Source organism: Phaseolus vulgaris, chromosome 3 (genome assembly GCF_051622355.1).
Source record: "Phaseolus vulgaris cultivar YP4 chromosome 3, ASM5162235v1, whole genome shotgun sequence".
NCBI classification, from domain to species: Eukaryota; Viridiplantae; Streptophyta; class Magnoliopsida; order Fabales; family Fabaceae; genus Phaseolus; species Phaseolus vulgaris.
This window is the reverse complement of record NC_143500.1, coordinates 9788316-9813970: the sequence shown is the minus strand read 5'-3', so window position 1 is coordinate 9813970 and position 25655 is coordinate 9788316. Positions and strand designations below refer to the sequence as shown.

At 33.2% G+C, this 25655-nt stretch overlaps 2 protein-coding genes across 2 annotated transcripts; both read right to left on the bottom strand.

The window, feature by feature from the left end:
* Positions 1 to 4256: 4256 nt before the first annotated feature.
* On the bottom strand, positions 4257 to 5382 carry LOC137839044 (uncharacterized). The gene is made up of 2 exons (XM_068648172.1): positions 5341 to 5382; positions 4257 to 5258 (listed from the first exon to the last, which is right to left on the bottom strand). Exons 1-2 carry the CDS (start codon positions 5380 to 5382, stop codon positions 4257 to 4259), a joined length of 1044 nt encoding a protein of 347 aa, XP_068504273.1.
* Positions 5383 to 8206: 2824 nt separating this feature from the next.
* LOC137806512 (GDSL esterase/lipase At5g45960) lies at positions 8207 to 12362 on the bottom strand. The gene is made up of 5 exons (XM_068606686.2): positions 12010 to 12362; positions 11772 to 11902; positions 10653 to 10886; positions 8635 to 8911; positions 8207 to 8553 (listed from the first exon to the last, which is right to left on the bottom strand). Exons 1-5 carry the CDS (start codon positions 12251 to 12253, stop codon positions 8360 to 8362), a joined length of 1080 nt encoding a protein of 359 aa, XP_068462787.1. The 5' UTR covers positions 12254 to 12362; the 3' UTR covers positions 8207 to 8359.
* Positions 12363 to 25655: the final 13293 nt, after the last annotated feature.

Genomic DNA, 25655 nt, shown 5'->3' with positions numbered 1-25655 from the left:
CTTGCTGCGACAAAAAATTGGGTCTTAAAGCAACTTGACGTCAACAATGCTTTTTTACACAGAGATCTTGTAGAGGATGTCTACATGAAACCTCCACCGGGTCTTCTTCCTCCTAACAGTACTCATGTTTGCAAATTACAACGATCTTTATATGGTCTTCGACAGGCAGGTAATGGTATGCGAAGTTATCTAATTTCTTATTTTCTCATAATTATATCTTATGCATTGCTGATCATTCCTTATTCTTAAAACATCATGACACTAACACCACTGCCCTTCTTGTGTATGTGGATGATATTGTTCTCACTGGTAATGATGTTGAGGAGATTTCTTGCATTACTAATCTGCTGGATCAACACTTTAAAATAAAAAATCTTGGAGATCTTAGGTTGCACGCAACTCTACTGGTATTCATCTGAGTCAAAGAAAATACACTCTTGATCTCTTACATGATGCTCGTATGTTGGATTGTGCACCCATGACCACTCCTATGCTCCACTCTTCTCGACTCTCTCCAACCCAAGGTGCTATTCTCTCTGACACTGATGCTCCAGCCTACCGTCGTCTTATAGGTCGTCTTCTCTATCTCACAAACACCAGACCCGACATCACTTTTAGTGTCAACAACCTTAGTCAATTTGTAAAAGCACCCCACCAAAGACCATCAACAAGCTGCCTTTTGTATTTTACGGTATCTCAAAGTTGCACCAGGATCATGTATATTCTTTCATTCCTCTAATTTCATTCAATTAAAATGTTTTAGCGATTCTGATTGGGCAACTTGTCCTACTACAAGAAAATCCATTACTGGGTTTTCAATCTTTCTAGGCAATTCACTCATCACGTGGAAATCCAAAAAGCAGCAAACCATCTCAAGAAGCTCCTCTGAAGCAGAGTATAGAGTCATGGCAGTTACTACATGTGAAATCCAGTGGTTAATATACCTTCTCCAAGACTTTCGGGTTCCCTATGTTCAGCCTGCCATCCTTTATTGCGACAATCAATCTGCTATTCAAATAGCCAACAATCATGTTTTCCATGAACGTACCAAACATATAGAAATTGATTGTCACATTGTTCGTGAAAAGGTTACTGTTGGGCTTCTCAAACTTCTCCCTATTTCCTCCTCCATGCAAGTTGCTGACATTTTCACCAAACTCCTTCCTCCCAACACTTTCACCTTAATACATTCCAAGCTGGGAATGAAAAACATATATTCCCAACTTGAGGGGGGCTGATAAATGTTATGTTTTTTCTACTTGGGTTGTTGGGCTGCATGTAGCTCTCAGGCCCATTTTTTTTTTCTTTTTACACCTCTGCTATATATTCTCTTTATTGTACCCAATTTCAGAATAAGATGAATAAATTTTTTCTCTCTCTACGTTCAACTTTCTTTTTCCTCTGTTTCAGTTCTGTTACGTTCATTATTTTTCTAGGGTTTCTATTCCCTTTTTGTTTTCTATTCCTTCTACAATTGTGCTTTATTTTTTCAACTGCATTGGGCTAATCTTTGAGGTGCAGGAAGGATCCTTGCACCACATCATCATCGACTCATCTCACAGGAAGCGCTTCTCTTTTCCGCTCTGTTGTTTTTTTTATCTCTTCCAATAAAAACTGCAGCAGAAAACCAACATTTGTACAACATAAAACCAACAAAACCAACACCAAAATTGCAGCAGAAAATCAGCATCTATACAACAAAAAACCAACATATCTTCTTTAGCTGAAAAAGAATCAAACAACAAAGAACTGCATCATTCAAAACCAGCAGAGGGCTTCCCCCTTGTGCTTTTCCTTCAAGAAAAACAAGTTCCAACATCATAAATCAACTCTTCCCTGCCCATCAAACCTGTACTCTACAAATTGGCGCTAATCCTTCCTTTCATAGGACACTCTTAATGCAAATTAGGGGATTCAAATTCCAGTCAGAAAAGGAGTAGTTAAAAACATTCATCCTGTGTTTCATCCAAAGCCATGTTTTTAATTGTGCCATTTGGAAAATCTCCTCAGTATCCACTTTTCCTTGCCTAAAAACAATATGGTTCCTTTGATCCCATATACACCACACAGTTGCCGCCCACATACCTTTCCACACAAGGTTATGTTTGAGAGAGCCATAAGGTAAGACAAAATTCTCAAAATGACTCCTCAAATCATTGTGTTGGACAAACGTAATCCCAATCCATCTGAAACATTGAACCTAGACCTGTTGAGCAACGGTACAACCAAGAAAAAGATGTTGCGAGGATTCATCCGAGTCTTGGCACATCACACAATTTAAAGGGGTTAACACTCCTCTTCTAAATAAACTCGTTCTTGTAGGAATTCTATCCATGAGGGTTCTCCATGTTGTTGTCAGTACATTTGGAAAAGCTTTGGCTTGCCAGAGGATCTTGAATAAACTATTATAGGGGTTGTAGGCATGCTTAGCTAGGCAGGCATAAGCAGATCTTACTGAGAACTCCCCTGATGCATCACCTCCCCATATTTGAGCATCCTTAACCTCCTTACTGAACTAGATAGTGGATATATACTGGTACATTTCCTCTTCTTGTTCCTTTTCCCATTGGAACTTAGCCCTCCTCCACCTAAGCCGCCACCTCCACTTTGAATCCTCCCACCTTCTTACCTCTACTACCTTCTTCCCTTGATCCAATGAAAGGGAAAACATCCTGGGATACTTAAATAATAGAGAACCACCACCACACCAAACATCCTCCCAAAATCTAATCTTATCCCCACCTTCCACTTTCCATTCTAATGCACCTCGAAACCAATCTTCTTCCTTATCCTCACCACAACTTTTACTGAGGTCTCTCCACCACCATGACTGATACTTCGGAGGAATCTGATAATGTCTATGCACCATGCCATACTTAGATAAGATGATATCTTTCCACTTCCCTTTTTCTTCTCCCAAAAGTCTCCACTTCCACTTAGCCAAGAGGGATGTATTAAACTTTCTAATATCTTTAATGCCTAGTCCTCCCTCCTCTAACGGTTTACACAAGTTCTCCCAGCTCACCCACGAGATAGAGCTTTTCTCCCTCCCCCATCTTTGAATGCTAATAATTTTGCTACACACCACCTCCGGGGCTTTGAAGAAGGACATATAGAAGAGCGGTAACGACGAAAACACCGATTTCACAAGGCAAATTCTTCCAGCAAGAGATAAAAATTGTCCCTTCCAGGCGCTTAGTTTAGAACTAATTCTATTTATCGTTGGCTCCCAGAACTGCTTCTTCCTCGGGTTACCTCCTACTTCTAACCCGAGGTATTTGGAGGGAGCTATCATAATAGAACAGTGTAAAGATTTAGCATATACTTCAAGGGATTGCCTCGTAACGTTAAAACCTGTCAACTTTGATTTGTAGAAGTTAATTTTCAACCCAGAAACAAGTTCATAACACCTAAGAATAGCCTTAAGAGAGAAGACATTGGAATAGGAATCTTGGCACACAAAAAAAGTGTCATCAACAAATTGAAGAATACAAGTATCAACTTCATCAAAACCCACCTTCACACCTTTGAGTAAACTAACTTTAGTCGCCTGTCTAACCAGCCCAGCTAGGCCTTCAACAACCACCAGAAAGAGGAACGAGGGCTAAAGGATCACCTTGTCTTAATCCTCTCATAGGTTTAAACTTCGATGTGGGACTACCATTAACCAAGACAAATATCGTTGTAGACTCCAGACATCCCCTAATCCATGCAATCCATCTACTATGGAAGCCCATTCTTCGCATCATATCATATAAGAAATTCCACCTAACAAAATCATATGCCTTTTCATAGTCGACTTTTAAATATAACCCACTCCTCCCTTTCCTCCTAAGCTCCTTCACAGTCTCATTAGCCACAAGGACACTGTCAAGCATCCCTCTACCCTCCAAATAAGCTGATTGGCATTCATCTATAACCATAGGGAGCACCTTCTTAATCCGAAGGAATAAAGCCTTGGAGATAACTTTATATAGGGCACCCACCAATGATATAGGTCTATATTGGTCAAGAGTTACGGGATCCCTCACTTTTGGAACAACGGTAATAAAAGACGCATTACATCCTTTGGGAAACTGTTCTGATTCCTGAAAACATAGAGCAGCTGCTAGAATGTCTTGCTTGAGCACATCCCAATATTTCTTGATGAAGTTAAAGTTGAACCTGTATGATCCAGGGCTTTTTGACCCCTCACACATCCACACCGCCTCTCTAAGTTCATCCTCAAAGAAAACAACAATCATATTAAGGTTAATCTATAGGGGAAGGACTTTAAACTCAACTGACCCGAGTCTAACTCCAAAATCATGTGTAGCAGTAAACCTTTCTTCAAACAGATTCTTAGCTTCTCTGCGGACCACCTCCGGATCTTCACACCATTGGTTCCCAACATCCACACCCATGATAACATTCCTCATGCCCCTCCATCTGATTATAGAGTGAAAGAACTTAGAATTGGAATCCCCATGCTTGTACCATCTAGATCTAGCTTTCTGACTGGATATGGATTCAATATTTTTATTGATCATACAAAGCTGACTCAACAGCTCCGCTCTTTTCTCCCTTGCACTACCCTCAAGGCCAAAGTCGTCATCTTGGATATCAAGATCCTCAATTTCCTTCATAATACGGTTCTTCTTAGAATCCATACACCCAAACACTTCACGATTCCATATTCTGAGATCTGCCTTCAGAAACTTCAGTTTATCCTTCAACCTGGATAAAGGGTTGCCACTAACATAGTAGGATTCCCATTTATCTTTCACCATCTCCCCAAACCCAGGTTCCAGTTGCCACGCATCAATAGACTTGAAAGGTCTCGGACCCCAATCTTTATACAAAGATTTCACTACTATGGCACAATGCTCAGATACCTCTCTTGGTTGGACATATTGCTTGTTTTCTGGCCAAGTCCTTAGCCATCCATAAGAGATAAACACTCTATCTAGTCTGCTTTTGGCTGAGCCATTCGCTTTGAACCAAGTAAACTTCTTGCCTACAAGCGGTAGCTCCACCAAAAAATTTCTTTTAATAAAATTATTGAAACCTCTTATCTCTCTGGTCTGGCTTCCCCTTTCGCTAGAGCCTGTTCTTTCATTAACCTTTCTAATTGCATTGAAATCACCACAGAAACACCAGGCCAAGTCATGGTTATTACTTTTGATATTTGACAAATCCTCCCACAACACTTCCTTGTCAATCAAATTACAAGCTGCATAAACATTCACCACCACACATTTCAAATTAGATTTGAGATGCTGTCCATAAATAATAATAAAACCCCTCCCTTCATAAAACTATCACAAGTGAAGGCTTCTTTATGCCATACAGTTAAAGTACTTCCAACACCATTTGAGCCTTCATTATGAACCCAACCCACATTACTATCTCCCCAGAAAGAAAAACATTTGGCAGTTAAAGTACTTCCAACACCATTTGAGCCTTCATTATGAACCCAACCCACATTACTATCTCCCCAGAAAGAAAAACATTTGGCATTTGAAACAGTAGAGGATTTAGTTTCTTGTAAGCACAACACCTCCGCACCTTCCTTAGCCAAAACTTTATTCAAATATTTAGTTTTGGTGCTCCCCTGTTACTATATGCTCCCCATCCAGCAGAAGCTATATTTGAGTATTCCCAAGATTACGAAGTCTTTGGCCAATGCTTTTTCAATACGCTTAGCACCGACCAATGTCTCTAAAGCCTCGATCTAGATAAACCATTAGCTCAAATGTTGCAGCTTTTGGAATCCAACAACAAAATCTGAAGGCAATACAAGAATGTTGATATCTCAACAGCGACCGAATCAATAATAGTTTGGGCTGCTACTACTATATATACATATACATTAATGAAAACTTATTAGAATCCTAGAAAACTTGAGAAGTGTGGTAAGAGAAAGGAAGTAGAAAAACCAATGAAAAGGAAAGGGAGAACAAAACTCTCAGAGTGTGTACGTAATAAAAAGAAATCACAACATCCTAATGGTAAAGAAAAACCTATTAGTAATTACTTATCATATAGTTTAAGAATTGTTCACACTAATTACGAGTCAGCGTATCAACCCTTGCATCATGGTTTCACCTTCTTTTACCTTATATTTTATTCCAACTCAAGTTATTTCTGATGTTGAGAAGAAACAGAGATCATTCAACTTTCTTTCAATTCAATTTATTAATAAAAGACTTGTATACATAACAAAATCAATCATGGAGGCATTTCAATAGAAGCTTAGGTGCATGGAAAACGGCAGTTGAAAGCTCCAAATGATGCAGAGAGAAATGAAATGAATTATTCTAGTATCCTTATCAGAATAATTTTTTGCAGTTCTACTCAGCTATACTCAGAAGACTACTACAGTTATACTAAAGAAGCAACTGCACATATATAAGGACAAATAGAAATAATTAATATTCTCTCATAACACTCTAGTTTTGTACCAAATCAGAATCAAGACGCTATGTACAAAATAAGGAGATAATCACTTAAACAAAATTATCACCATTTTAATACAGGAATCAAACATAAATTAATCATAAAAAATTATACAACAATATTCACCTGTTAAAAAAACACTAATCCAAGATTCAAATGTGAGAGAGAGTCACTACGATACACACCAATTAAAAACCATATAAAAACACAATGAAAATTAAAAGGAAAACCAAATAAAATCAAAGACAAGAATCCTACCTAATTGTAAGAACACATTGAAGTTTGTGAGATTCTAGAGATCAAATTCAAATAGCTGCGTTTGAACTAACAATAATGCGAGACACAAACACGAGATGGAGAGCGTGATAAGCTTACATGCGTTTGACAATGAGAGTGATCAATCATGTAACGACGAGAATGATAGTGACATAGAGAGAACGAGTAAGACAGAGACTAAGAGCACGAACAAGATAGTGAAACGAGAGTGAGAAAGAGGAATGAGACTGAGATTGAGAGAATAAGGAAAGTGAAACGAGAATGAAATTTTGAAAGTAAAGAGTAACCAGAGCATGAGATTGATAGAGCAAGGAGACTAAGAGAGTGAGTTAGAGAAATTGGAGACATAGAAAAAGTAAAAGGAGATGAGTGTGAGAGAGTGAGTTAAGTATGAGAAATTCATGTTTTTTTTTAAAATTTTATTAGTAACATTTATAAAAACATACAAGTTTAAATTTATTTGTTATAACATTTATTTATAAAATGTTAGAATATTATGCTTATTTTGTTTTTAGTGATATTTATGTAAAAAAAATATTACTATAGTAATTAAAATTTATGTATAATAACATTTTAAGTAAATGTAATTATGAAAATGTTACTAAAGTAGTTAATGTTGTAGTGAAACTATTAGAAACAAGGTAAGAGCGTTGACAAAAGAACTCAACAAAACTAGCAAATTACTACGACTTTTGATAACATTTTAGGGAGTTAAAAGAAAAACTCCTAAATTTGGTTGGTTGTATTAAAAAAAATAATAAAACGCCATGTTATAGTGGCGTAAGTTGTCGACCTTTTGATGGCAGCTCAATTTATTTTTTCTTTTTAATTTCTTGTGCTCTCAACCTCCATTTTCCCAGTGCCTTTTTGTTCAATAATAATTTGGGTCCCCAGCTTCATTCATATTTATTGTGCACAGACAATGAAGGGAATAATAGCTTGGCCCCTCTTACTTTAACTGAGGGCATGTTAGCAACAAAAAATGTTTCAATTGGAAATTTTATTTAATAATTAAAAATAAAAAGAAAAACGAATTAATTGGATTCTAACAACGTATTAAAAAAACAATTATTTTCCCTAGAAAAATAATCTCCAAATATATAAGATAAAAGTAAACCATTATTATACTTTACATCAATATGATGATATTAGAATAATTCTCATTGACACTTCTAATAACAAAAAATTACAAAAAAATTGAGTTTTAATAAATAACATAGTTTTTTTTTATGTTCTAAATGACAATTTTTTTGAATTAAATAATCCTTTATTTTAGTAAGTAAATAACGTTAACTTAGCAATTTACTAAGAAATTTATTACGAATTTAAATTTAACTCAATCCTATAAAATTGGTTCATGAGACGAGGTTTACATCCAGTTATATATAATAAAATGTTTTAATATTTAGTTGATATGAAATCTTCAACCGAATCAAAATTAAAAGACAATTATTTCATTTGATGATAGAAAAATAAACCACTAAAACTAGTAGGAAGCAAGAAAAATAAGGGTGCTTTTATAAAAAAAAAAAAGAGCTTTGTTATTTTTCTATTTTCCAACAACCCCTTCAAGCCTTTTTATTCTAAATTTCCAACTAAGCAAATTGAATGAACAAAAAAAACCTATAAAATATAAAAGTAAGTCCTAGGCGTTGATTAGGGCATCAATTTTGGGACGGGCTTCCATAAATAGGCGAAAGTATGCCCTCTCCGTGGGGTGTATTGAATCCCAGAACACAAACTTTGATGCATCAGAGCAAACCAATGAAAAGCCATTACACAGAAAGGTTGTTTCGATGAAACCACTTCCACAACAACCATGATCAACTTCATCAAAACCTACAACAAAACACATATAAGAAACTCAATTTCTCAAGCTTATCTAATTAGGTAATAATAATATGGTTAAATTTATCTAACCAAGTTTTTGATGCTCTTGGATCATGTTGTCCAAGGGTCCATATATGTCGAGGTAGGAGATTTTGGCACCGGGAGGAACATCGGAGAAGTTTAGTTGCAGTAAGAAGAGTTCATGTTGAAGCATCATGTTGTAATCTCTTGCAACAGCTGAATACATCTCTACACAGCCACGTTCCAGAAGCACGTTATGGGAGTTCAATGTGATCACGAGCGGCAAGCACCCCATTGGAGGAAGTCCAACCAAAGCTATTTTTCTTGCACCTTCTTTCCATAAATTCTAATCACATCAACTCAATTAATTAGTTAATTATTCTCAACATAACGCATTCTTTTCTTATCAGCTAAACTGTGATTTCACACTAAAACATGTTAAACTGAGGTCTCATCTTTCTTTCAAACCCTCCACCATTGAATCTAAATCGGTCAGAGTTGGTCGAGGAGATGAGGTCGAACTACTATGAGGAATTAGAGATTTGCAGTTGCAGATTTCTGAATTTGAATTGGAACAGGAATCTAAATGGAATTTTGAGATAGTTGGGGTAAAATAATATTCAGGGCAAGAAAATCATATTGAATAGAAATAACTTTAGACAAAATAATAATTAGTTATAAAGTAATTAAGTTAGAGACATTTTAGAAACTAAAATAATTTTTGGTTTTTAAATTAATTTATATTGTTGCTAACCGTTTTTAAATTGGTATCTAATTAAATATTAAAGTTTTAACTATCACTTATTTAGATTCTAAATTTGGTAGGAAAAATCTTGGTAGTTAGATACCAATTTAGAAACTATTAATAATAATATAAATTAATTTTTTTTTAAAAATAGTCTCTAAAATATCTCTAATTTAGTCAATATAATAACTAATTATTTTTTGTTTCTAAATTTAGTTTTTATTTAATAATTTTTTGTAGTAATTGTGTAGAGGAGGTGAAGTGATTCCATTTATGAATGGTTTGATTTTGGAGGTAAGTGAAGGAGAGGAATAATGTGGTTATAAAGATAAAAAATGAGAGAAAGGAGAGAGGAAGATCTTATATAGAACATAAACACTACAAGAAAATAAGAAAATAATCAATTCTAAAGATAAAAAATAATTAAATATTATTTAGAAAACAAAAAAATATTAATATATTTTATTATTAATAAATAGTTTATAAATTTGTATCTAAATTAATTATTTTAACTACCAACAACTAGTTAGCTACCAACTTTAGAATCTAATTAATTAGTTACCAATTTTAGAATCTAATTAGCTAATAGCTAAAATTTTAAAATATTAATTTAAAAAATATTTATTAGTAATATAAATTATTTTATATATCAATAATTTTCTTAATATCTAAAATAATATCTAATTTAATTAATAAATTAATTAATAAATCCTAAACTAATATATAAATACTTATTATTACAAATTATTATATCTTTTTACTTATGATAACACAGTCCTCATCATTAAATATCATTTTTATTGGTATTTTTTAATACAGATATTCATAATAGAAAAAAAAACACTGATGATTTTGTAATTGAAATGAAAAAAAGAGAGTTCTTGACCCAAACCAAATCCACGTTTTCTATTTTCACACCATATCTTTATAGTAGTATAACAAAAGGATTTGAGACTATATATATTTATTAAAAAAATCAATGATGTTAAAAGATAAGGCGATCTCCAATCATATTTGTGCTTTAAATAATGAAAAATGATATAACATTACAGAAAAGAGAAAAGCCAAAAAAAGAAAAAAAGTTTTTAGCAACTTTCATTAAATGCTGGATGCAGTTGTTGAAGTTTTTCTTTTCTATTATTGTTTTCCATAAAGGGGTTTAGTTGGGGAATTGGATAAATAGTATGGTCTCCCAACTAATAATAGACTAAAGCAAATTGAATGCCAGCAACTGCACATTTTTTTCACAATTATTTTATCCAAATTGAACTTTTTTTTATTTATACATGTTGGATTAATATATAAATGTTATGAAGGAAATGTGTGTGTATGAGATTGAAACCTGTATGAAATCTTTAACATGTTGAAGCAAGAAGCGTCCGTAGGTTAACGGAGTGTAGTAGTTTCTTCGAATTGGCACCGAAAAATAATTAATAACGTAGTCGTTTGTACCCGCGCTGATGAAAAAGAAAGCATTGTTGATATGGTTTTCGGTTTTTTGCTTTCCAAGCAGACCCTCTAACCGCTTTTTGTATTCTTTAAAATATTCCAACTGCTGTGCTACTGAAATTACATTCTGCCAAGACAAACAAACTACACAAAGTTAGTTCAGACTATCAGTTTCCACTGAAACAAGAATGTTTTCTGTGACAGAAATCTGTGAAAACATGTCTGTTCTATTCATCTCACATGGTACATGATACATTATATATATTCTTAAAAAAATATATAAAATATTTATTATTATTAAGAAATAAATTCTAAATCTAACACAATCTTAAAAATCGGTTTGAGTTTTATACTTTAAATTTTGCATCTATTTATACACATATTTTTATTTTTATTTTCAGTTGATGTGAAATCCCCAATACATTATCTCACATTAAGACTATATTTATTGATAGTTCGATAACAACTCGACATGAAATAATATGAAAAGTTCAACAAATTTTCTTATAAATTATAAATAGTTTTGGTTTTGATAACATATTAAGAAATGAATTTTATGTTTAACTCAATATTATAAAATAGAAACTAATTTGTAGAAAAAAAAATAATTAGTTGGTATAGTGACTAAATTAGAGATCATTTTAGAGACTAAAAAAAATTTGATTTCTAAATTAGTTTCTATTATTGTTAAATGATTTTTAAATTGGTGTCTAATTAACAACTAAGGTTTTTACTACCAATTATTTAGATTCTAAATTTCGTAGCATTTAACGATCATATAAACTAATATAAAAACCAATTTTTTTTAAGTCTCTAAAATATCTTTAATTTAGTCATTATAACAACTAATTATGTTTGGTCTATAAAAATTGGTTTCTATTTCATGATTTTCTTATAATGAGATATCAGGATAACACGAAAAAATGGAGAAAAATGAAGGTAGAGAGAAAAAAAGAAGGTATACTCCCAAAAATGGAGAAAAATGAAGATAGAGAAAAAAAAGAAGGTATACTCCCAGAGTTGGAGTTAGTGGATCAAAGCCAGAACCAGCAGAGGCAAAACTGACACCCGTTACAATTTCTTTGTCGCTGAGATTCGGATCCAAATATGGTGGCAACAACTCTTTTAGGCCTAAATATGAAACTGCAACATGCATGAAGCAAAGAGAGATGAGTTTTAGCAAATGCATAAGTTAGATGAGAGTTAAAATACTTAGCATGCAAAGAAAGTGAAGAAAAAAGTTGGTATACCAATAAAATCAGTGCCAAGCTTCCCATTGGTGAACCTTCCAGTGGGTTTTTGGTTAACAAAATCTCTACCATATGGTGGAAAATTGCTTCTGAAAGGCGAGTTTATGAAGTTGTTGTTTCCCGGGTCTACTGTGGAGTCTCCAAACACGTACATGGCTGAGACCTGCTTCTTGGAAGCTTCAATTTTGAGCAGAAAACATGAGAAGAAAAGCAGGAAAAGCTTAGAGAGAAAGGAGGCTTGCATAGCTATGTTGATGAAGATGGAAGAGTTAACGTGGTTATGGTTATGAGCTCCCTCCACCTCAAACACCAAAATGAACTTTTCCAATATCTTCAATCAATATGGATGCATTGTATAATAATAATAATAATAATTATTATTATAAGATAATGTGCATTTTTTTATGACCAAAACAACCCTTTAAATTAAGGGATATTTCATAATTTGTCCATTCCTAAAATGTTTTTTGGTAAGCTATAGTTGAGGAAAGTGCACCCAACATTTCCAAGGGTTTCCCACCTTCTTCAACAACCTTTCATTTCTTATCAAGTGAGTGTTTCTTTTTTATTTCAGATATACATCATCATATTATTTTTTATTGTTACACAATTTCTTTTTTTAATTTTACAATCAAATAAATTTGAATGAATTTTAAAGATAATTATTTTTTATTTTTATCTTTTTTTTTTCTTAAAAAGCCTAAAATATGAAGACTATTATATGTTTTTAAAGAAATCATATCCTTGGGAACTAGAAAAGTTGGACCACTATGTGCAGTCTTCATTATTGTCCAAACTATAATTAACAAGCATATTAAAACTTTCACAAGAGTTTTATTTAGTTTTTCAGATTTTGGAACTGTTCTTTGCTAATGTGTGTTTGTCTAGTGATCTTAGGTTAGGTAGTGGGGGGTTTTGGTTGAGTTAAGATTTTATCACAGTTATGTTGGGTTATTAAAAAAATTATTAAATAGAAATTAATTTTAGAAATAAGAAATAATTAGTTAATATATTAACTAAATTAGATATTATTTTAGAGATTAAAAAAATTATTGGTATCTAAAATAATTTATATTATTAATAAATAATTTTTAATTTAATATCTAATTTTTTTATATAAAATTTTCATGTTAGATATCACTATGCAACTTAACATCTCAGTTAGGTTGATACCTCAAGTAACAACAATCATTTGTCATCACATGAAAAAAGTATTATTAAAAGAAAAAAAATAAAGAAAATACAAAAATATGGGGGGACTAGACCAAAACCCATATGTTAACAAAAATGATACATAGGTAGATTATACTTATTCAAAAAGAATTCTAATAACAGACTAGATGAAAATCTATTATACCAATGATATGATTCTTTATGAATAAATCCTAAATTAGCCAACTTATTATCACACGCATTCCCTTCACGAAAAATATGAGTAATTTTAAACCTGATTTTTCCACAGTAATTAAGACAAGTCTTCCATCGATTATGAAGTATCCAAGGAACAATTATTCTAGTAGTAAACGCTGCACAAACCAAGGCAGAATCACATTCTAGCCAAACATTAGTAAGTTCCATCTTTTGAGCTTCCTTCAAAGCATGTATAACTCCATAAAATTTAGCAACCAGAGCAGTCTGAATGTCAAGAAACGCAGAGAAAGCTCTAATAAACTCTCCCATACTCCCACGAAAAATACCTCCACAAGTGGCAAGACCTGGATACCCCATAACAACCCCATCAGTGTTAATTTTAACCCAACCTAGTGAAGGAAACTCCCATATAACAAGAAGAGGACGAAGAACTTTACCAGTACGAGTATTAATACCAAAAAACTTAATCACACTAAAATCCATCATATCATTCTTCATTGAAGCTTTAAACAACTTTCCCACTAGACAAGTTAAATCTTTAATAACTGAAATAGCCGTAGAAACCTCAATTTTATCCTGAAAACGAGCATAATTCCTTATACGCCATAGCATCCAAATAGAAAAGGTTATCACAACAAGCTTAATCAATTTAAGCAAAGGACTACCATCACTCTTAATAAAAGAAAGAAGATCATCCTTATTAGAGAAATGAGAAGTAGGAAAAATTTGGCGAACCCAACTCCAAATATACAAAGCATTAGGGAATTCAAAAAATAAATGTTGAATAGATCCCTCATTCTTTTCACAAAGCGTACACATAGAACAAATATGCAAACCTTTACTTTGAATATGTCGATCTGTAGGATGCCACCCATGAAAAACTTTCCAAAGGACAAGGGTTTTGGAAGGCGGGATATATGAAGACCAAATAAGTTTACCCCAACCACAGAGAACTCCTGATTCCAAGAAAAAAACCCTAGCCAATTTAAGAGTGAACTAACTAGACTCCTCTAAAGTCCAATTAGGAATATCCTATTCCACCCTAACCATGATATGACTAAAAAGATGAGACATTTGCTGTAAAGACAAAGGAATATTCCAATCACAACCTGTACAAAACTGAGAGACTGTATCCAGAATGTTAACACCTTCAAACAATCCGAAAATATGTGCTAAAAAAGTTGTAGAACACCACTTATCATTCCAGAAATTAATAAAAGAACCTGTACCAAGAGTCCAAGAAGTATAATCAAGTATAGTAGAATAAAACTACTTAATTCCAGGCCAAAGAGATGAAGAGCTATAAACCATTTTAAACTCGTATTTTAATTTAAGAACTCTGACTTTTAAGAGCAAAGACCAAGACCTGTTGCTATAAGCAAAGTTCTAAGCAAGCTTAAGAAAATATGCATTATTTTCAAGGTGAAGGTTAATAATCTTCAAACCTCCATTCTCAATGGGAGAACAAATCTTAGCCCAATTAACAGTAGTTATGCCTTTCTTCAAAATATCACCAGTCCATATAAAATTTCGACACCATTTGATGGAAGAGGCTCGCATGTGGGCTTGTGCTTGGGCCTCTTCCATCATCACTACTCAACTTGCTTAAGAAGATAAACAGGGCATTTATACAAATTAAAGCTATAGGCTAAAATTCCTGTAATCACCGTATTAACCAACTGAATCCGACCCATCATGCTAAGAGATTTACCTTTCCAAGATGCTACCTTCAATTTGACTTTATTCGCTAAAGGTTGTAGAAAGCGACTCTTTGGAGCACCAACAAAGATAGGCACTCCTAAATAATTAAAAGGCAAACAATCATGACTACAAGAAAAAAATACGTTAAATTTTGGTGACAAATCTTGTAGAATTGTCCATGGTGAAAAAACTACTCTTAGAATTATTAACATATTGACCCGAGAAATCACCATATGTTTTAAGAAAAGTACTCAAATTTCTAATAAACTTATTATCCGCCCTACAGAAAACAAAAATATCATTAGCGTATAAAACATGAGAGGGAGTAAGAAAACCTTGTGAACCAACCATATGTAGAATTTTTTTATCATTCACAAGCTCAGAAAGATCTCTATTGAGAACTTCCTCTGCAAGATAGAAAAATAAAGGAGACAAATGATCCCTTTGTCTAACCCCTCTACTACAAGGAAAAAACCTACCAGACTGCCATTTATTATAATAGAAAGCATAACAGACCGGAGAATATTATTAATTCAACTGACAAACGAGGGGTGGAAACCAAAGCGTGTCAAAACTAATAATAAAATCTTCCAACTCAAAGTATCAAAGGCTTTATGAATTCAACTTTGTAAGCCATATTGCCTCCTCGAACCTTTTTAGAGAGCATGTTAATAGCTTCTGAAGCAATACCAATACAATCCTGAATCTGTCTCCCATGCACAAACCCATACTGATTAGGAGAAATTATTCTGACAGCCACAAGGGTAAGCCGATCTGCCAAAATCATAGAAATAATCTTAAACTTGAAATTAGCAACTATAGGCCTGTAATCTTTAATGAATTCAGCACCTTGAATCTTAGGAATAAGAGATACCACATTACTGTTCATTCACGGGAGTACCCAGTTTAGATTAAAAAACTGTTGGACAGCATTGCAAACATCTATCCCAATAATATCCCAACAAGAATGATAACAAACACCACCAAAACCGTCAGAACCAATGTTTTAGCTAATTAGTTACGAATGTTTTAGTTACCAACTATAGTTTACATTCTAAAATATTGGTAGCGAATTAGATATCAATTTAAAAATTATTTATTAATAATAGAAACTACTTTAGATACCAATAATTTTTTTTACTTCAGAACAGAGCAAAGTCGATGATGGAGATACGAGAGCGAGCCTCAACCCACATCGAGGCAGAGGAGACAATCCAAAGCAAAAAGGAAGATGAGCAGTGAAATCAAGGAAAGTATAAAAACAACGAGTGAGATCATCCACCAAGAAACAATGAAACGTTTGATCGACGACCTAATCAAAGGTATATTCCATATGTGGCCAAAAAAGATAATGCAAGGAAAGTTCAGTCGGGGTATCATTCCCCTTGTTTGAAGTTCAACATGTCACACAAATCACTAATAACGAAAGAAGACGTAGTCGATAAATTTTGAGTGGAAGAATGTGGTATATGTCGTTTCAGCATCCCTAAACATCTGGTTTCGGAAAATGGAACTTCATTTTCAAGTCGGCAACTGGGGGAGCTATGTGGCGAGCTTGGAATTTGAAAAGTCTTTGCATAAGAACATCCACATATGAACAACAAAGCTGAATTAACAAACATGGTGTTGCTAAGAGGTTTAAGAAACTCTTGATGGAGGAGTAATATGGAGGATATTAAACGCAATCAATCTTAAGTTTTACTTTAGTTTTATTTTTCTATTTGCTTTATTGCTTTGACGAACAGTTTTACTATTTTCATGAACACTTGATGGCGACACTCTTTTTTCTCTAATAAGGATTTTTAACAAGGTCGTCTTTATTGGATAAATGGTGATTATTTGAAATATTCTTATATTACTTGGTTGACAAATTTTTTAACTTGGATCTACTTGTTCGAACGACTCGACTCGGATCTACTTATCTGAATGATTCGACTCGAATCTACTTATTTGAATAAAAACACAAATCTACTTCTTCTCTTAACTCATATCTACTTGTTTGAACGACTGAACTGTGATCTACTTGTCCGAACATAACTCATATCTACTTATCCGAACATAACTCAGATCTACTTGTTCAAATGACTCAACTCAAATCTACTTGTTCGAATGAAAATGTGGATCTACTTCTTCGTTTAACTCATATCTACTTGTCCAAACATCTCATCTCAAATCTACTTGTCTGAACATAAAACACAAATCTATTTCTCCATTCAAGTTGTATCTACTTGTCCCAACGACTCAACTCGAATCTACTTATCCGAACGTAAAACATAAATCTACTTCTTCGCCCAAAGTCGAATATACCTTTTGGAGCACCGACCAAATTCCACATAACCATTCAAAGAAGTTTGGAAATGTACTTGGACAAGGTTAGCATTTAAGGTAAAGATTTACTATATGTAAATATACTCTGTTCATCTTTCGTATTTTTTCTTAGTGAAAATATTTAGCTTTTAGGATAAACTTTCGGGTAATAAAATATTTGAGTTCCATTTTGTGCATTTTACTTAGTGAAAAAGTCCATTTTTTTGGGCTACACTTTCGAATGACGACAATAAAGTATATGGACAGACCAAAAATAAACTTTCATTTGCTTAGGCATAAAGAAATGTACCTAAGCTTAAAACAGATAAAGTAAGGACATCACAAATAATAAAGATGTTCACAAACCAAACACCGAAGATAAATCGAGGAGCCTATGCCAATTTTCCATCAACTACCACTTTGGATGGATTTACCTCAGATAAATCGATGGAAGGATGGATGATGGCAGTATGCTCCAAAGCCGCCTTCAATCCTACTCCATATTGAAGTTCTTCAGTTGGGCAATGTCATCCTCCAGCAGGTAGTGCATTTTGTTTTAAGCAGATATTTCAAAAGAAAGATGCCAAAAATTGAACTTTGTCTTTGAACAACCATCAGTGTTTGAGTTATCTATTGTCAAAATCTCCACCTCGATAGAAGAAGCATAAAGGACCAATGGGATCAGTGGACTCATCCTCGCATACAACCACTGATGAGGTTCTCATTAGTCTTACTAATAACATCAGATTCTCAGAAAGTTCTAACCTTTTCCCAAGACGTATAGGAAGAAGTTTCTTTGATTAAATCTCTATTGGCCCAAGGTTAAACGAAAGCGTAATCCATTCCAGAAAATGCAAAAGCGAACAAGTAACCAATGAACACAGTAAAATGCGAAAACAAACATATAACCAATGGACACAGTAAAACCACTCCCACAAATATGTTTAAACGAAGAAAGGAAGGTGAAGCGTAGCAGAAGACACAAAGGAATGTGGAAGATCTCCAATAACGAAAGAATACAAGAGGGTAAAAATAAGGGGAGAGTGCAAAACAAGGGATAAAGGGGTGGAGGTTAATTTTGAAAAAGAAATTGAAACGTTAACTTTCTACGATCCATTGGATGAGTGACACGTATGCATAGGTATTTATAACTGATAGACGTGTAAAAATCACTTCTAATGCAGGGGTCTTTTAAAAAAATACAAACAAGCCTCTTTGCCTCGCTCATTCGGCTCGAGGCTAGGAGATTATGTATGTTTGGGATATATGGGTTATATGAACAATATAATTTTGATAGAATATAAATTTGATTGGCTTTCTTTGGATTAGGGAGTGGAAAAGAGGGAGTGAATTTGTGATGGTTTGAAGGAAAAGTGTAAAGAAAATTAGGATGTTTGGATTAAGGTAAATAGAGTGAAAAGTATGGAGAAAGTTTAAAAAAGTTTGTGAATGATGTGATGAGGGTGATTGAAATTATATATATTTTAATTGATAAAAATAAGTTTACAAATTTATTCTTATATTTAAAAATGGTTAAAAATTAATTTGATATATTTATTTATAATTATAATTATTTATAATTTAAATATTTATAATTATAAATATTTGATAAAAATTTATTTTTATATTAAATAAAATTATTATTTTTATCTTTACTTTTTTTAATTAATATAATTATTATATAAATTTATTTTTTAATTATTAAAAATATATTTATTTTTATTATTATTTATATTTATAATTTATTATATATAATATGATTAATTATGTTTTTTATAATAATTATTTTTTTATAATGTTTATATTTTTTATATTTAAATGATAATTATATTTTAAATAATAATAATAATAATAATTTAAGTATAAAAGAAAAAGGGTAAAAAATTAAATTAATATATATAATATATAACTTTATTCGCATTGTTGCAAAGAAAGTTTTGCGTGAATTTTTTTTTTCATTCGCATGGCATTTTGTTTTTATTACATGATTTTCTTCGCTTTTCATTACGAACAGTAATTCTTCGCCTTTCTTCACGTGGAAATAAATAAATGCAGCCTTAAGGTAATGGGGTGAGTTGTTGTTGTGTTTTGACTCGGTATTATTCCAAAAAGGAGCAAACTTTTTACTCCTTGTTTATTCCCTGTTTATTTCCTAGAATTTTGCTAATATATTAGAGTTTCTTGATTTATTTGTTACATGGAAAACTAACGAAATATTAATTAGTGAATATATTTTATTAAGATGGTTTTTATTTCCGATGAGTTTTTAAATTGATGCATTTGTTATTATTCAAATATGTTGTGATATTATTCAGATAAAGGGGAAGAGATTAACCAAAAAATTCTATAAATAGAGGATGACCCTCAAATGGCAAGATAAGTTTTGTTCATGCAATACATACTACATTAATATATTTTAAGCTCTCATTGATTTGATCATTGGAGTATTATCAACAAGTGGAGCTTCATTCGTGTCATTGTGACTTCTAGACATCCAAAAAATGCAGTTACAAAGAGATTACCTAGAAGACCGCCTCCAAACTTCTGACCTTCAACTTGACAAGAACAATACTATTTTTAATATTATTAGTATTATTATTGTAATTATTTGTATCAATATTGTTATGACTGTTACTAATATTATTAATATTAATATTAATATCATTGTTATTAGTTTACTTATTATTAATATAATTATTAAGATTATTAATATTTTTATTAAAATTACTATTAATATAATTAATATTAATAATAATAATAATAATAATAATATATTAATAATAATCATAAGTATAATCATGATAAAAATAATAATATGATGAGATCCTGATGGTTCTTTAATGAATATTAGTGAAAAATTTAACTTTCCCCACCACCTAATTTAACTTTCCCCACCACCTATGAATTTTGAAGTGTATGTAATTTTTATTATTTATTATTTTTTTTTTATTTTTACGAATTTTTTCATAGATAAATTCAATTTTTTTTCGTGAGTTTTATTTAATATATTGTCGAAACAAGTTCTTCTATGAATATATTATTTCTTTCAATCACATCATTTTATTTTTACTTGCATAAAGAATAAATGCTAAGCAGGTTCCATAATGCTTAAAATCCAACTTAATTTACAATCTTTTTAACAAGAACCAAATGCCATTATATACCTATTTTTTTTATAGTTTATAAGATCAATAATTAACTTAAAAGGACTACCTCAACACAATTGTTATATTTATACTTCATACTTAAAACCAAACCAAACCAATAGATTAATTCATACCAAGTTTTACCAAAATCTTAACTCAATTTTTCTACTTCAATCTCAATAACCATTTCTAAATTATCTACTTCCAAAAACTAATTTTGTTAACCTCTCAAGAGGAAGATAATAACATTTCAAGCAAAAACTATTTATTTAATCAAATACCAATTTCGACTTCATAATCAATAAATAATAAAATTAAAACATCTTATTTTATAAAGAGTAAATTCTATCAGTTGAAAAAGTTATTTAAATTTGTTGATAACTATGAACCAAAATTTTAAAATGTAACGAACAATTTATCATTGCATTCAATGAGCGGTAGTATCTTTCGATAAAAACAAGCATTTTTTTCTTGACAATATTCATGAATGCATTAAATATTTTAAAGTAGTAACGTAACATTTATTAATTAGTTTATATAAATTTCTTATCTATTTTTCACATACATTAATTATTTCAATAAAAGTTAGTATCATAATTGATGTTTTAATTTCTTTAAATATAACATCTTTTTAGCAATTTTAATTCTTTAAATAATTTCAAATTATAATTCTCAACTTACATTAATGAAAACAATAAAAACTAGCACATACACTGACACAGATACTGATATGACACGACACAGATACATACACGACAAGACACGAAGATACATATAATATTTAAAATGTAGGATATGGAGACAAAAATCTATATATTATATAATTTTAAATTATATAAATTGAAAATAAATATTTATGTGCATTAAGTATGTTTCAGTTTTTTTAAAGCAGAAAGATGTTTTTCATGATTGGTTCAAAATGATTTGTTCCTTATTTTTATAATCATAATAAAAATTTATACAATAAATTTGAGTTTCTAAGAGAATTAATGTATTTCTCCTTTTTAGAATGGTGTTAGATCCCTGCTAGAATTGTCAAAAATCCAACAAATATTTTTTGAATTTGACACTTCACCGATACGTGTCTTATGAGTTTAGTACGAGTATTGGTGTCTGATACGTATGTTCGACACGAACACACCATTTAAGAAGAGTGTTAGAGCTTCATAGATAGCTAGACTTGGATGTATTAAGTTACCTTTGTTTGATATGTTCATTTTAGCGATAATGCAAACGAAAAAACATATAGAACTAGTCATAAAAGTGATTTCATAATTTTTAAATATTAAAATAAAAATATTTTATAAATAAAATATAAAAAATGTAACGCATAAAAAAAGAGAGTAAGTAACAGACCCCCCAAACCTTTCTCTCTCCATCTCTCTTCTCTCTTCAATTTCTCTCTCATACCTCATCTATTCCAAAATTTGATCACACCATGCTATAACTGAGGATTCAAGGTATATTTCTATCCGATCAGATTTTCAAACAAAGTAAGTTCAATTTTATTCTAAAGATCTTTTATTCTTTGTTTTTCTCTGTGATTTAGTCATCAATCTTAGTGGGGTCATTTGAGAAAAGTGTTTCTCTCAACTTGATTAAGCTCATACTAAAATTTGGTAATGTTTGGATAACTTGGTTTATGTCCCTAGATTTTAGAGTGGTTCCCCTACCTGAACAGAAATTCCCCCGGGATAAGAAATTACAGGAGGGAAGCTAATTTTAACTTTTAATAGTACCCTAGGTTAGAAAATCTGAATGTGGAGGGGATGTGATCCCAAGTTTAAATTTCTCTTGCAGGGATGTTATTTGATAAAATTGTTTGATTTTATGTTGTGTGAACATGTATAAATATTATATTTTGATATTTTTGAAGTTAAATATTGTTTTCTATGTTGGAAAGGTTCTTGAATGTTATGATTTTTTAAATGTTATTTGATGGAATGATATGTATTATATATGAATTATGAAAATTGTATGAAATTGATGTCACACATTTGGGATAATATATGAGTTATTGTTTGATGGTACATTAAGTACTAAAAGTCTATGTTTAAGAGAGAGATCATCTAGCTTTACTAATGATCTATGTCATATAGACTAAGATATCAGGTGGTGAGAAGCTGATGAGGGAGTTCATACACACTGGGTATCGTTGTAGACACTCGGTGTTGGATGTTTGAACTTACCCTGATCCTTGATGTATGGATTAGATGTTAGTCTTTGGTAGGGACATACTTAATGAGTCGTCTGGAATACGATGAATGTGTAGTCAATATGATTGAAATGAAATCAAAGTACTATGAATTGAAATGAAATCCAATGATTGTGATTGAGAAATTGATCCATGTAATTTGGTTTGCTCTTTTGATTGAATTGCGTATATTATAATTTTTTGTTTTCACTAGCTTACCCTTACTTTTCTTTTGTATTTGAATTGCGATAACTCTACTATATACACGAGCAGATGATCATACAAGTGCAGGAGAGCTTGAAAGGCTTTAGAGTTTTGTTTTGAGCTATAGAATTGTAAATATTAATATTTCTATAGGTCCTAATCATGTATTAGAAATGTTTTGAAAAACTACAAGCTTATACAGAAATATGTAAAACTTATAAGCTATAGCTACTCTAATTATTGTAAAACTTATGTAACTTTAATTATAAAATAAGACTTATATGTTATATCCATTTATACATTTAACAACTATTTTATCAAGTAGTTAATGAAATCAATAACTTAACTTATCATTTAAACCTTATAAACTAAAAGGGTATTAATTACTAGTTAACTTATCAACTAAATATTAATTTATTTATTACTAATTAATTTATCAGCTAGTTTTTCAAAAATATGTTAAACTGTATTATAAAGTAAAAGTTTAAAAGGTGTTTTTTCTGTGTTTCTTGAAGTTTAGACTACTCTGATGATTGAGTTTTATGAGGTTATACATGCTATGGAGGAAACTCAAAAGATTGGGCTTACTAATGTATGGCTGGAATGCGATTATGCTTTGGTTTGTCTTGCGTTTATTGTTAGGACTAATGTTCCTTGGATGCTTCGTAATCGATGGAATACTTGTCTTAACTACGGTGGGAAAATTAGGTTTAGGGTTACTTAAATTTTTCGTGAAGGAAATGCATGTGGTGAGAAGTTGGCTAATTTAGAATTTATTCATAGATGTTCCTGCCGGTTGACCAGGGTGTGTCTTTGTGCGCGACCTTGCCCGTCAGCTAGGGACACCTTCCTTCTGGTAATCTGTGAGCTCCTGCAAAGAAGTGGACAAATGGGTGCCCTAGCGGCCGTTTGCACTCCGACGCTCAAGTCAGTTAACAAGGAACACCAAAACTCTACACCTCCGTATCGGAGCACCGTGGATGGCACTCTGAAGGTGGTAAAATGAACTGTGTATTGTGTGCTGTTTCTGGTTCTGGCAAACGATCCTTCTCTAGTCCCTTGTGCGTAGCATAAGAGCTCGAGCAAGCAACTAGAGTGTGTTTTTGGGAAAATTCGCCAGAAGTTCCCTCCCTGCTTCGAACACTCAAAAACCCTTTTAACGCCACCCTGCATTAAACACATCTTAAAGCGAATTTAAGGCGCTTTAAGGCGCATTTAACACGTTTCCTTAAAACCTTTAATGGGGGCATTTAAAGCGCTTTAAAGCATTTAAAGCTTTAACTGAAAAACATACCTGATGACGAAACATTTAACGTTTCCTGATTTACTTTCTCTGCTAACTTCTCGTTGACTTACGATCTTTCTCTGACTTGATTACTATCACGCGTGGAGGGACCTCGTGGCGCCGCATCCCAATCTTAGGGACATTCCGTCGCGCGAGTTCCCTTCTTCTCGAAGTGCCGCTGGCACAGGGGGTGACATTCTGGGTGCCAACTCATGCTCCCAAGGTTTCAGTCACTTACCCTGGGAGTGTATCTACCTTCCTCTCGCACCACGCCCCTGGTTCGTCCCTGGGCATGACCCTCTCTTGGGTCGTATCTATCCCAGGGAGCACCCTGAGGTGGCGTGGGCTTCACGAGTCGGGTTGCTCCCTACTGGCGCTAGTACCATGGCCTTGAAGCCACCTTTCTCTTCACTTTCTTACCGTTTCTGAGCTAGGCGGGCCCGAAGCCCCGTGGCGTCACTCCCTCCATGGTCTTTCCTACCCATGGATATCGGGGAGTAACATTGCTGGTGGCTTGCTTGGCGACGCCTTATCTTGGCGACACCTTGTTTAGGCGACGCCCTTCCTTGGCGATGCCTAGTCTTGGCGACGCCTTATGTAGTCACTCTGTTGACTTCCTTTCTTTGGGGCCCTTCGTGTGGTCCCACCATATGTTGAACTTGGCCCCGACGTTGACTTTGACTTTGGTCAACGCCCGGGGACGGGACGGTACACAAGCCCCCCCAGTCTTGAGCTGATGACTTGTCTTCAGCGAAAAGACTAAGGCCTCGCCCATGCCATCCACGTGGCATCCTGGTGACGTGTCATTCTTGCTGACGCGACATTCCCCGAACAATTGACGTGACATTCCCTGAGCAGTTGAAATGTTCTTAATGGCTGATGGGACATCCTTTGAATCGGGAAAAGTAACGCTTTTTGGGTCACGCTTAATCGCTCGCCACGTGGCCCATCACGCGATCATCATCCAAAGCCTATTGCGCTCCCAGCGAGCGCCTAATCCTACGACACGTGGTATCATCAAACGGTCACCATTTGTTGCCTCTTGCGCTCCTCGTAACGTTTAAGTTACCCAAAACCCTGCGCTCGAAGCCACTGTTTCATCCACACTCTTCGCATTCTCGCACTGTTCATCTTCTTCGAGTTCTCTTTCTGCGGTCCCCGTTCTCTCCTTCGCACTTCCACCTCTCACCTACTCCGATACTCAAAGGTACGGTTTTTTCCACCCTTGCTGACTCTTCTCCTTCGCTGTTTTGCTTTGTGTGTGAATGAACTGCCTGGGACTGTTTATCTTCTTGCATTATTGCCCTGTTCTTGTGTTTCCCTGCCCCTATGTCTTTTTCCTCTTCCTTGCGTGGGCAGGTCTCGTCGAGGGTTCCTCTCTTTCCCCCTTTTTTCTTCTTCAAAAACCCCTTTTCGCTGAACCCTTTCTTTTTCTTCA

Excerpts from the sequence above, each read along its gene's own strand:
- LOC137806512 (XM_068606686.2), bottom strand. The coding sequence starts at position 12,253 with ATGCAAGCCTCCTTTCTCTCTAAGCTTTTCCTGCTTTTCTTCTCATGT. Across the intron at positions 11,903-12,009 it reads GCTTGGCACTGATTTTATTG|TTTCATATTTAGGCCTAAAA; the intron begins GTATACCAACTT and ends TGCATGTTGCAG. Across the intron at positions 10,887-11,771 it reads CACTAACTCCAACTCTGGGA|AATGTAATTTCAGTAGCACA; the intron begins GTATACCTTCTT and ends TTGTCTTGGCAG.
- LOC137839044 (XM_068648172.1), bottom strand. The coding sequence starts at position 5,382 with ATGTGGGTTGGGTTCATAATGAAGGCTCAAATGGTGTTGGAA. Across the intron at positions 5,259-5,340 it reads AGGCTCAAATGGTGTTGGAA|CATCTCAAATCTAATTTGAA; the intron begins GTACTTTAACTG and ends ATTTATGGACAG.